The 14,067-nt window shown below is 42.9% G+C and overlaps 1 protein-coding gene across 7 annotated transcripts in view; it reads right to left on the bottom strand.

Moving 5' to 3' along the window:
• The window catches only part of LOC136578925 (poly(rC)-binding protein 3-like), a 645,331-nt gene that overhangs the window by 193,502 nt on the left and 437,762 nt on the right, over nt 1-14,067 (bottom strand). For all 7 annotated transcript variants that reach the window (XM_066579119.1, XM_066579121.1, XM_066579120.1 and 4 more), the window contains exon 9: nt 7,764-7,907. In XM_066579119.1, the coding sequence (XP_066435216.1) occupies nt 7,764-7,907 (144 nt within the window). The remainder of the gene's footprint in view (nt 1-7,763; nt 7,908-14,067) is intronic.

The raw sequence follows: 14,067 nt of genomic DNA, 5'->3' as shown, positions 1-14,067 counted from the left end.
AGGTAGGTTCTCCTCAGTATATACACATAGAGGTGAGGAAGATTCTCCTCAGTATAAACACATGGAGGTGAGGTAGATTCTCCCCAGTATATACACAGAGAGGTGAGGTAGATTCTCCTCAGTACATACACATAGAGGTGGGATAGATTATCGTCAGTGCATACACATAGACGTGAGGTATTTTCTTCTCAGTATCTACAGATAGAGGGGGGGTAGATTCTCCTCACTATTTTTAAATAGAGGTGAGGTAGATTCTCCTTAGTATTTTTAAATAGAGATGAGGTAGGTTCTCCTCAGTACATACAAATAGAGGTGAGGTAGATTCTCCTCAGTATATACACATAAAGGTGAGGTAGATTCTCCTCATTAAATACACATAGAGGTGAGGTAGATTCTCCTCAGTATATACACAGACAGGTAAGGTATATTCTACTCAGTATATACACATAGTGGTGTGGTAGATTCTCCTCAGTATATACACATAGAGGAGCATTACATTCTCCTCAGTATATACACATAGTGGTGTGGTAGATTCTCCTCAGTTTATACACATAGAGTTGAGGTATATTCTCCTCTGTATTTTTACATAGAGGTGAGCGAGATTCTCCTCAGTATATACACATAGAGAAGCATTAGATTCTCCTCAGTATATACACATAGAGGAGCATTAAATTCTCTTCAGTATATACACATAGAGTAACATTAGATTCTCCTCAGTATATACACATAGTGGTGTGGTAGATTCTCCTCAGTATATACACATAGAGGAGCATTAGATTCTCCTCAATATATACACATAGTGGTGTGGTAGATTCTCCTCAGTATATACACATAGAGGTGAGGTAGATTCTCCTCAGTATATACACAGAGAGTTGAGGTTGATTCTTCTCAGTACATACACATAGAGGTGGGCTAGATTATCGTCAGTGTATACACATAGAGGTGAGGTATATTCTTCTCAGTATCTACAGATAGAGGTGAGGTAGATTCTCCTCAGTATATACACAGAGAGTTGAGGTAGATTCTCCCCAGTATATACACAGAGAGGTGAGGAAGATTCTCCTCAGTATATACACATAGAGGTGAGGTAGAATCTCCTCAGTATATACACATAGAGGTGAGGTAGATTCTCCTCAGTATATACATATGGAAGTGAGGTAGATTCTTCTCAGTATATACACATAGAGGAGCATTAGATTCTCCTCAGTATATATACATAGTGGTGTGGTAGATCTCCTCAGTATATACACATAGTGGTGAGGTAGATTCTCCTCAGTATATACACAGAGAGTTGAGGTTGATTCTTCTCAGTACATACACATAGAGGTGGGATAGATTATCGTCAGTGTATACACATAGAGGTGAGGTATATTCTTCTCAGTATCTACAGATAGAGGTGAGGTAGATTCTCCTCAGTATATACACAGAGGGTTGAGGTAGATTCTCCCCAGTATATACACAGAGAGGTGAGGAAGATTCTCCTCAGTATATACACAGAGAGGTGAGGTAGATTCTCCTCAGTATATACACATAGAGGTGAGGTAGATTCTCCTCAGTATATACATATGGAAGTGAGGTAGATTCTTCTCAGTATATACACATAGAGGAGCATTAGATTCTCCTCAGTATATACACATAGTGGTGTGGTAGATCTCCTCAGTATATACACATAGAGGTGAGGTAGATTCTCCTCAGTATATACACATAGAGGTGAGGTGGATTCTCCTCAGTGTATACACATAGAGGTGAGGTAGATTCTCCTCAGTATATAGACATAGAGGTGAGGTATATTCTTCTCAGTATCCACAGAGAGAGATAAAGTAGATTCTCCTCAGTGTATACACATAGAAGTGAGGTAGATTCTTTATATACACAAAGAGGTGATGTTGATTCTCCTCAGTATATACACACAGGTAAGGGAAGATTCTCCTCAGTTACTACACATAGAGTTGAGGTAGATTCCCCTCAGTATATACACAGAGAGGTCAGGTAGATTATATGCAGTATATACACATAGAGGTGAGTTAAAGTGTTGTGCCAAATTTCACACATCTGACACAGGGAAGTTACATTACATAGGGGGTCACTTACTTTTGCACTTAGCATTGAATAATCAAGTTGTGACCTCTTTACTTTTCCTATTTATGATGTAAATGTTGCCCGTATCTGCGCATTACACTGTACCTTCTGCTCTGACTGGGACCAGTCACATGGGTGTCGGACACATCCGCACCCCGAGTTAAAGGCTGTTCAGCCTAATTTATTTCCCAATGGGTTTTCTGCCCGCAAAATTGCGCAGCATATAGCGCGGGTGTCAGGTGCACATTTGCGCTCCCCAATAAACTCCTGCAAGGCCTTTGGTGCGCAGCTGCGTGATTAACCCCTTAACGACCGGGCCATAGTGTTTTTACGTCCTCCCGAAGTGGGCTTTATTCTCTGAGGACGTAAAAACATGTGTCCTGCAGAGAATGAAGCCCCTTGGGCTGTGGATGTGACAGCTCCATGCTGTCGGTGTCCGCAGGTAGCTGACAGCGTGGAGCTGTCATCCCGGGCTGTACGGACCCCCCCCCCGGCATTGCGATCGGCGCTATCCAATGGATAGCGCCGATCACAAAAAAGCAAATAAAATTTGAAAAAAAGTTACATATTCAGCTGCCCTGATGGATTGGATCCATCAAGGCAGCTGAAATTACTCACCTGGGTCCGGCACGCTGCTCCCCGCTCTCCTGATGCTCCGGGGCCCGTAGCCGGCCTTCTGCGCATGCGCGCCAGGCGGCATTACGTCAGCCGCATGTGCAGAATGTCCGGCGGCGCGGGAAATTTAAAATCTCCTGGCTTACGGCTCCTGTAGGTAGCCGGGAGGCAGTAGATGTCAGCGGGGACCGCGGTGAGCGGTCCCCGGTACCGCGATCGCCGTTATGCAATGGATAACGGCGATCGCGGAAAACTAAACAAAGATGTTTAAAAAAGAAACGTTTCACCTCCCCTCATAGATCGGATCCATGAGGGAAGGTGAAAATACTCACCCCGCTTCCTCCATGTCCTCCGGCCGGTCTCCGGACCCCCTGCTGGCTTCTGCGATGTGCCGATGTGGCGCGCATGCGCAGAAGGCTGGCGAGCCCGGCAAATTCAAAATCTCCCTGCACCCGGCTGTCACAGTTAGCCGAGTGCAGGGAGATATGACTGGGGACCGTTGTATGTGGTTTCCAGTCATATGATCACCGTTATCCATCGGATAACGGTGATCATATAAAGTTAAAAAGTAAAAAAAAAAAGTTAAAAGTTTATAAAGTTAAAGTTTCATCTCCCATTACGGATCATATCCGTAAGGGCGGATGAAATTACGTACCCAAGGTCCCCGGATTTGTTCCCTGATGGGATGTTCATCCGCGGACCTTAGCCCAGCTTCTGCGCATGCGCCCATCAGCATGATGCTGCCAAAGTGAAATATTGCCCAAGAAATTTAAAATCTCCCTGCTCCTGGCTACCAAAGGATCAATCGCATGCATTGGATTACACACTTCCCCCCAATTAGTGGGTCGGAATTACGGAATCCACTCGCAGAAACAGAACACGGCATGCTATATTTTACCGCGAATATCCCCGACCTAGAGCTCATTGTGCTCTATGACCGCGGATATACCCGCAGCCCATGTGCAAACACATTGTGACCGGGCTGCGGGTACCCGGGTCATCTCTAAGCGACGGCGCGGGAAATAAAAACAAACAACGGTGTACTGCGCATGACCGCCTGTATGAGTAGGCAGTTATGGGCAGTACATTACGCGGCCGTACGCAGGGTCACAGCCGGACTCATAGCTGGAATCCGCTGCGGGCTTCCACAAGCGGATTCCATATACGGCTGTGTGAGCCCGGCGTTATTCAGACTGCTACCCGTAATCCGTAATTTACAAGAAGCCCCTGGAACGCTCGCCTTCATGCAGTTCCAGGAGCACCTTGTTGAGCGCCTGCTGTGCAAGACCGCTGCACCGCAGCAAGATTACAAAGCCTCACAGAGCGCCACTTTTTACACCCCATACCTGCCGCTGAGGTAACGAAATACCCCCCAAAAAGCATGAGAGGAGGGGGGATACACGGTTTTCTTGCCCCATGTGCCCAACCCAACCAGACTCCGTAATTACCCCTGTCTTCGGACATAAAACGCAGTTTATATTATTACTAGAGATGAGCGAGCATACTCGGAAAAGCACTACTCGCTCGAGTAATGTGCTTTATCCGAGTATCGCTGTGCTCGGGTCTGAAGATTTGGGTGCCGCTGCGGCTGACAGGTGAGTTGCAGCGGGGAGCAGGGGAGAGCGGGCGGGAGAGAGAGATCTTACCTCTGTTCCTCCCCGCTCTCCCCTGCAGCTCCCCGCTCCGTGCCGGCACCCGAATCTTCAGACCCGAACACAGCGATACTCAGATAAAGCAAATTACTCGAGCGAGTAGTGCTTTTCCGAGTACGCTCGCTCATCTCTAATTATTACCTTTATCTAATATTTAGGGAATGCCAAAAAATGGGTGGTGGGGGGGATTATTTTTAGGAAGTCAATTTTTTTTCCGTATAAGTGGGCAATGGGGCCTGGAATTTATTCAGTTCTGCCCTGAAATCCAGCGGGCATTCCCTCCATTATGGGCCTAGCCATGTGTCCTGTAAGTAGATTAGGGCCACAATGGGTATGTTTCTGAACACGGGACAAACAGGGGTATCCATTTTGGGGTGAAAGTCTTCATTCCTATGTACACTGTACAAAAAAACCTGTTTTTAAATTGACAAAATTGCCAAAAAATGAAAATCGTAATTTTTTCCTTCTGCTTTGCTTAGATTCATTCAAATACTGTGGGGTCAAAATATGCAGTACACCCCTAGATGAATTCGATAATGGGTCTAGTTTTCAAAATGGGGTCATTTGTGGGGGTTCTCTATCGTTTTGGCCGCTCAATGGCTCTACAAGTGGGCAATGGGGCCTGGAATTTATTTCGTTGTACCCTGAAATCCAACAGGTGCTCCTTCCATTATAGGCCTAGCCATGTTTTCTTTAAGTAGATTAGGGCCACATTGGGTATGTTTCTGAACACAGGATAAACAGTGGTATCCATTTTGGGGTGAACGTCTTCATTCCTATGTACACTGGACAAAAAAAAACTGTTTTTAAATTGACACAATTGCCAAAAAAATGAAAATCCTAATTTTTTCCTTCTGCTTGGCTTAGATTCATTCAAAAACTGTGAAGTCAAAAAAGTCATCGTACCCCTAGATAAATTCGTTAAGGGGTCTACTTTTCATAATGGGGTCACTTGTGGGGGTTCTCCATCGTTTTGGTCACTCATTGGCTCTACAAGTGGGCAATGGGGACTAAATCTCCTTCTAGCAAAATTTCTGTTCCGAAAGCCACAGGTTGCTCCTTTCATTTTGGGCCCCATTGTGCATCCAGAAATAAGATTAGGGCCATAATAGGTATGTTTCTGAGCACAGGACAAACAGGGGTATCCATTCTGGGGTGCAAGTCTTCATTCATATATGTGCTGTACAAAAAAAACTGCTTTTAAAAAGACAGAATTACCAAAAAAATGAAAATCGTAATTTTTTTCCTTTGGCTTGGCTTAGATTCATTTAAAAACTGTGAAGTCAAAAAAGTCATTGTACCCCTAGATAAATTCGTTAAGGGGTCTACTTTTCAAAATGGGGTCACTTGTGGGCGTTCTCCATCGTTTTTGTCACTCAATGGCTCTACAAGTGTGCAATAAGGCCTAAATCTCCTTCAAGCAAAATTTCTGTTCCGAAAGTTACAGGTTGCTCCTTTCATTTTGGGCCCTATTGTGCATACAGACGTAATACTAGGGCCACAATGGGTATGTTTCTGAGCAGGGGACAAACAGGCTTATCCATTCTGGGGTGCAAATCCTCATTTTCATGTGTACTATAGAAAAAATTCCTGTCTTTAAAATGACATATTTGCAAAAATATGAAATTTTAGTTTTTCTCTTCTAAATTGCATTGACTCCTAAAAAAACTGTGGGGTTAAAACACTCATGACACCCCTCAATGAATATGTTAAGGGGTGTAGTTTTTAAAATGGGGTCATTTGTGGTTGTATCTATCATTTTTGACTCTTATGAGCCTTTCCAATCTTGGCTTGGTGTAGGAAAACAAAGTGTTCCTCAAAATGCTGAAAAGTAATGTTAAATTTGTACGTCTCCTAAATGGTTACAAAAAAAATCGAAAGTTTTTCCAATGTGTGCCCAAAATAAAGTAAACGGATGGAAATATATATCTTCGCAAAAATTTCTATATTATGTTTGCACATATTTGAGATATTGCAGTTGGAAATGTAAAAAAATGACGATTTTTTCAAAATTTTCCCAACTTTGGTGCTTTTAATAAATAAACACAAACTCTCTCGCCCTATTTTTCCGCCTAAATGAAGTACAACATGTGGCAAAAAAAAAAATGTCAGAATCGCTTGGATATGCAAAACCTTTCTGGTGTTTTTCCATGCTAAATTGACACGTGTCAGATTTGCAAAATTTGGCCTGGTCATTAAGGCGCAAACAGACTTGGTCACTAAGGGGTTAAAATAGAGCATGCTTTTTTTGGGGGGGGGGGAGGTTGCACCAAAGGCCCTATAGGAGTCTCTGGGGGCTGCGCAAATGCCAGCAAAAGAGAGTACAGTGACTTTGTAAAGCTGAGGTGCTGCTGGGAGCTGGTAGCGCAATGTAGCAAGAAGTTGTGTGAGTGTGCAGAGCTGCTGCTGGGCAGGTCCAACAGTCTGCAGAAGAGCTGCTGCAGCCAGAGAGGAGAAGGCAGTGGGAGGCCTGAACCCTGGATGTAAGAGGGGATGTTCGAGTTCCTGCTGTTGTACTGCCTGAGTGAATGCTGGGATTCAGACAGAAGTGGTATCTGGAGGACAGAGAGAGCATGGGACTGCATGGCAGAGCAACGGGCCAAGACCAAAGAAGACACCAAGGAGTTCATTGGCACCAAGTTGTGAGGCTGGCCTTAGTGAAAACTGTTAGGTGTGCACACTACTAGAGATCAAAAAGTTAGTAACATAACATAGTAACAAATGTAAGGATGAAAAAAAGACATATGTATATCCAGTTCAGCCTATTACCCCCTAATGTTGATCCAGAGTAAGGCAAAAACCTCAATGATATAGAAGCCAATTTTTCTCATTTAAGGGCGATTTTTTTTTTTGCATTTACACTGAAATGATTTTTTTTGAATGAATTACATGGTACTAAGTACAGAATAATATCATCACTCATGCAGAAAGTATTCTAGTTGCAGGATCTAGTTAGCTGTAGTTAGCATTAGGTATATCTACAGCACACGTTAAATTGCTTGTTTGTTATTATAACATTACTCACTTTTGTTCTTTGTTAATACATAAATGTGACATATTTTTGTAACTCCTTCTGCTGCATCATATACTGAATCTGTGTTGCGATACTATCATCTGCAAACAGTCAGTATCCTCTAAATTCAGATTTGTAGTAAATGAAGCATGTATGAGAGAGATGAGGACACTCAATGTAAATTAATTTGCAACTTCATTAAGGATGGAGAAGACAGCATGCACAATATGTTCACAGCCATTAAAGCTATGGTAAACAGGAGAAGTTATAATGTGATAACTGGAATTGCAGTGATTCTGAAATGACAAAGCATTTGGGTGAACTAATCCACCTTGTGCAAGCAATGTCTCAAACAACATACAGTATATGCTTATACTATACCAGGAAAAAGAGAGTAAACTAACAGGTGTTGGTTGTGGTTGGGCCAAGACGGTGTGATTTCCAGCTGAGGCCAAAATGGTATCCGCTCTTACCTGGCCTCCAGCAAAAATAATAGGTCCAGAAGCAGGCTTTGGGCGATAAGGAATAGTGGCACCTTTTGGCGGCGACTGTAAATTAAAAAGAGATAAACATAAGTTATTCAGTGCGAGCAAAGAAAGAACTGCAAATACTATGGTACATCAAGGCACTGGAAACGGCGCGGGAATGTCATTATTACAACAATATTTTAAGGAGGACACTTTTTGTGCCCCCTTGGTTGATTCTATATGAGTGCCTTTTTTTCATTTCTTTTAAATAGTTCTGATTGTTGTGAACGATGCGTGTGAAGGTCCGCCTTTTCCTTCATCTCTTTCACTTTTTCATGTTCTATCGTGTAACAACGTATCGCTGTGCACTTCATTTTAGAAATTGACAATGAGCAACAGAAAAATCAAATTGCAAAGAAAGCTAAAGACCAATGTTTGAGTCAGAAAATGAGTTGTGTCTTCTAAATGGCCCTCCATGGTACAGATTATTGCTGAATTTACTGAGTTTGGGTAAGGTTTTTATAGTGTTTTCATTGGTTAATAAAAATGTTGCTACCAGATCTTTGCTGGTAGTCAATAGGTGAATATGAAGTTCTCTATACACAATGGTGGTGATTTATCAAAACTGTTGCAAAGCAAAAGTGCCGTGAAGAGCACTAAAGGTCACTGCAATAAGCCTATCTAACGATAGGTTCATCACACAAAAATTACACTGCAGAGGGATCAGCCCTATTCTCATCTGCACAACGAATGACTAGAAGCAATGGGATGAAACTGAAATGGAGGAGACACAGATTAGATATTAGACAGTGAGGGGGATCAATGAGTGGAACAGGTTACCACGGGAGGTAGGGAGTTCTCCTTCAATGGAAGTCTTCAGAGGATGGACAGACATCTGTCTGGGATGATTTAGTGATCCGACACTGAGCAGGGGGTTGGACCCGAAGACCCTGGAGGTCCCTTCCAGCTCTACCATTCTATGACCTACAGTGATCCCAAGATCTATGCCCCATGAATGCCCTATGTGAATAGAGTAGTAGAGTACACACATGAACACTGCTCCATGCACTTCTGTAGGACAGAAGAAGGTAGCAGAGGACATTCATCTCCCTCTGACCCACAGGAGTGAATGGGAGCAGCAGTTAGGCATGTGCACCACTGTTTAATTCACATGGGGCATTAAAAGGATGCAGATCTTGGGATTGTACAGGTTCCTAGCGTTTGGATCCCCAGTGAGTAGACATTTGTTGCCTATCCTGTGGAAGACAAGTTAGTGTAGCATGTTGTAAGATGTAGGGAACCTCTACTGCAAGATGGACTATCATGCTTTGCCTGGTGTATGTTATAATTTACTGTGTGTTCCTTCATAGCCTGTGTTGTGTTGCAGCTAGAGATGAGCGAGCACGCTCGGTAAAGGCAGTTACTCGAGTGAGCATCGCTCTTCTCGAGTAACTGCATACTCGTCCAAGCAAATGTGTGTGTGTGTGTGTGTGTGTGGGGGGGGGGGCGACGGGGGAGAGGAGCGGGAGAGTGGGGGGGAGGGGGGAGAGTGAGAGAGATCTCTCTCTCCCCTCTGCTCCCACCTACTCACCCCTGCCGCCCCCCGCATTTGCCCAGATGAATATGCAGTTACTCGACAAGAACTGCCTTTACCGAGCATGCTCGCTCATCTCTAGTCGCAGCACACTGCATGTTTCTTGATAATATTAATAAGTGATTGTTAATCAAATAATTTCAATAGAAAGGAATGGTCTATACAAGTTTGGCTTGTATAAGAAAGCATTATTCCTTCTAAAGGAAGCCTAATCTGTATACTGTTCTCACACCACCGGGATCTCCTCAGTAAGAATCAGCACACCCAGAAATGTATAGTAATTTATAGCTGTCATTTCAGTTTTCTGTTCGCTTTTAGCTGAATATGTCATTGGCATTAAAGGGAACCTAAACTTTCAAATAACTTTTCACAATAAGTGGTCCCATGCGTATATGAGCAGCAGCACCATTTCTGGTCATTATATGATTGGTATTCTGAAGTTGTAGTAGTTTTCCCCTCTTCATGCAACAATCTTAACTCTTTAGTTTTCCTTGAACTAGTTGGTGGAGACTAGCTGCTATGATATCTCCAATACACAGCTCACACAAAGAAGATAAGATTCTGCTCCCTTCTCTCTATCTCTTGAATACAGAGTAGTAGCAGCAATATAGAATACATCCTAGAAAGGTACTGAGAAGTGTAGATGTCCTTCTAGGAACTGGGAGACAGTAAAACAGACTTTGCTTCTCCTTCATCCTGCTTCTTCTCCCTACTATCTACAGGCTTCTATTGGAGATATGTAATCTTATACGCCAATGAAGACAGATTTTAGCAGTTTTTGTAGTGATTAAACAGTTTATAAGGGAGGGGCTGAGAGGGGGAAGGAGGAAAGACGTCTGATAGTGAAGGACGAAGCATTTTACTTTGGTATGATATATTACAAAGTTTCTTGTATTCTCCTCTGCTATTGATTTTTGATAAAGTTGTTGAAAAGTTTATGACTATTTAAGCAAGAAGAATGCTGAAAACCTAAATAATTGTTATTCTATGTATGTTTCCAATGAAAGCCTATTTTTCAACCACAACATCGCTGTAACTACGTATCACGTTTATTGCAGTTTGACAGCAAATACTTATCCAATCACAGCAATTTATAGAGATTTTGCTGCAATTTTATGGGGTGTGAGAAAGTCAAAGTGGGCCCACATTTTGTCTCAACTTCTTCTATACATGCAGCAAGTCAAAGTGGGCCCACATTTTGTCTCAACTTCTTCTATACATGCAGCATGCAATAGTACTAAGGGCTCATTCACACAAACATATATTCAGTCTGTATGCCATCCATGTATTTCACAGATGGCACATGGGCCTATTATAGCCAATTAGGTATACATAGAGGCATTTTTTCAAGCAGGTCATTGTAGCATATTCCGTTCTGGTCGATATCACAATTGGGTAACATCGTATGTGAGGCTTGAAAAAAGACATATGTCCATCTAATTCAATGTTGATCCAGAGGAAGGGAAAAAAAACAACGAGGTAGAAGCCTATTTTTCCCATTTAAGTGAACTGACTCCAAGTCTGGCAATCAGAATAATCTCCGGATCACCGACCTTTCTGAAGTAATCAGTGATATAACATGTAATATTTTAACACTCAAGAAAGGCACCCAGGTCCCTCTTAAACTCTTTTAGTGTATTCACCATCAGTATGTCCTCAGGAGACATTTCGATAGTCTCACTGCTCATACAATAAAGAACCCCCTTTTATATTGGCGGCGAAACCTTCTTTCCTCTAGACGTAGAGTTTGCCCCCTTGTTACAGTCCTGGGTATAAATAGATCGGTGCGATCTCTGTATTGTCTCCTGATATAGTTATACATAGTTATTAGAGAGCCCCCTTATACAGTCACAGTCCTGGGTATAATAGATGATGGGAGAGATCTCTGTACTGACCCCTATTATATGTATACATAGTTATTAGAGCACACCCTTGTTACAGTCCTGGGTATAACAGATGATGGGAGAGATCTCTGTACTGACCCCTGATATATTATACATAGTTATTAGAGCACCTCCTTGTTACTGTCCTTGGTATAAGAGATGATGGGAGAGATCTCTGTATTGACCCCTGATATATCTATACATAGTTATTAGAGCGTCCCCTTGTTATAGTCCTGGGTATAAATAGATGGGGAGGATCTCTGTATTGTCTCCTGATATAGTAATACATAGTTATTAGGTTGCCCCTCAGCCGTCTTTTTTTGTAAAGTAAATAATCCTAATTTTGATAACCTCTCTGGGTATTGTAGTCCGCCCATTCTGTTTATTACTTTAGTTGCCCGTTTTTGAACCCGCTCAAGCTCTGATATACATAGTAACATAGTATGTCCTTCTTGACTACTGATGCCCCAAACGGTCCACAATATTCCATGTGTGGTCTGACCAGTGACTTGTAAAGAAGAAGAACAATGTTCTCATCATACGCCCCTACACCTCTTTTGATGCACCCCATGATCCTATTTGCCTTGGCAGGAGCTGCCTGACGCTGGTTGCTCCAGTTAAGCTTACAATTAACTAAAATCCCCCAGGTCCTTTTCCATGTCAATGTTCCACAGTGGTATACCAGTGTGCAATGGTGACATGTTTTTCCTCTGCCAATGTGCATAATATTACATCTATCAGTGTTACACCTCATTTGCCACTTTTCTGTCCCCAACTTATCCAGATCCTCTTGCAACCATATTCTGTCCTCTCTTGTGTTAATTACTTTTCACAGTTTTGTATCATCTACAAATACTGATATTTTACTGCACAATCCTTCTACCAGGTTATTAATCAATATATTAAAAAGAATAGGAGCCAAAGCCAACCCCTGTGGTACCCCACTAGTAATGGTGACCCGATCAGAGTATGTACTCTCTGCTTTCTATCACTGATCAATTACTTACCCATTTAGAACTCATTTAGACACAATGATTATCGCTCAGAATTCGCTCATCTTCCATCTTTTGAGCGATGATCGTTGCGTGCATTTTCACGGCAAGATGATCGCTCAAAATTCGATCAAACAACAGTTTGAGTGACTGGTTAGAGCGTTCACTTTTCATAAGCTGTTAAGTATCTAATTAGCTACTTAACAGCTTATTAGTGTGTAAAAGAAGCTCACGCTGTATACAGAAGACAAGTGGGACCGCTATCTTCAGTATACAGCTGTTCTCTTCTCGGGGTGCTCAGCTGTTATACAGCTGAGCACTATGAGCAGGGTATACAGGAGACAAGCGGGGCCTCTTGTCTTCTGTATACAACTGTTTTCTTCCCGGAGCGCACAGCTGGTATACAGCTGAGCGCTCAGAGCAGGGTATACAGAAGACAGCTGGACCACTTGTCTTCTGCATACTTGTGATTTGTTCTCCAAGTGGCATACCAGCTGAAACAATAGTATCAGTGGTATCCAGGTGAGAACTTAGCGCGCGGCCCTGATAAGGCTGATCGATGACTTTTAGCAAGCTAAAAGTCAGCAATCAGCGAAAAGTGCCTGACGGCCGCGCGTTTAGACATAACGATTATCGCTCAAAAGACGAAAGATGAGCAAATTATGAGTGATAATCGTTGTGTCTAAATGTGCCTTTACACACATTCTCCCGCGACCAAGCATTCTTATCTTATTTACCAACCTTTTATGCGACACAGTATCAAACGCTCTGAAAAAGTCCAGCTACACAAGATCCAGTGACTCCCTGGTCAAGTCTAGAACTTACCTCCTTATAGAAGCTGATCAGGTTGGTGTGACAGGAGCGATCTCTCATAAACCCATGCTGATACGGAGTTTTACAGCTATTTTTCCTTGAGGTCCTCCAGGATGGCATCTCTTAGAAACCCTTCACACATTTTACGCACAATAGAAGTAAGACTTACCGGCCTGTAGTTTCCAGGGTCACTTTTTTGACCCCTTTTTGAATATTGGCACTACATTGGCTATGTGCCAATACAGTGGAACAGACCCCATCACTATAGAGTCCTTAAATATAAGAAAGAATGGTTTCTTTGTCCATGTGCTATGCAATATAAGTTGCGTCCAAAGATGTCAGAAGCAACTCGCATATGTCCATGTGAATGAGCCCTTTTGTTCAAACATTCTGCTTCAGTTACACTGTTTCTGCGTTTTTTGGTCTTTATTTTTTAAATACATGAAATTTTCTATTCAGAGGCAACAATCATGGGTTTATGTCCCAACTAGAGATGAGCGAGCACCAAAATGCTCGGGTGCTCGTTACTCGGGACGAAATTTTCGCGATGCTCGAGGGTTCGTTTCGAGTAACGAATCCCATTGAAGTCAATGGGCGACTCGAGCATTTTTGTATATCGCCGATGCTCGCTAAGGTTTCCATTTGTGAAAATCTGGGCAATTCAAGAAAGTGATGGGAACGACACAGCAACGGATAGGGCAGGCGAGGGGCTACATGTTGGGCTGCATCTCAAGTTCCCAGGTCCCACTATTAAGCCACAATAGCGGCAAGAGTGGGCCCCCCTCCCAACAACTTTTACTTCTGAAAAGCCCTCATTAGCAATGCATACCTTAGCTAAGCACCACACTACCTCCAACAAAGCACAATCACTGCCTGCATGACACTCCGCTGCCACTTCTCCTGGGTTACATGCTGCCCAACCCCCCCCCCCCCCCCCCGCACGACGCAGTGTCCACAGT

The sequence above is a fragment of the Eleutherodactylus coqui genome, chromosome 9 (assembly GCF_035609145.1).
Source record: "Eleutherodactylus coqui strain aEleCoq1 chromosome 9, aEleCoq1.hap1, whole genome shotgun sequence".
In the NCBI taxonomy this organism is placed as follows: domain Eukaryota; kingdom Metazoa; phylum Chordata; class Amphibia; order Anura; family Eleutherodactylidae; genus Eleutherodactylus; species Eleutherodactylus coqui.
The sequence above is the reverse complement of the archived record's forward strand: the minus strand, read 5'-3'. Positions and strand labels throughout refer to the sequence as shown.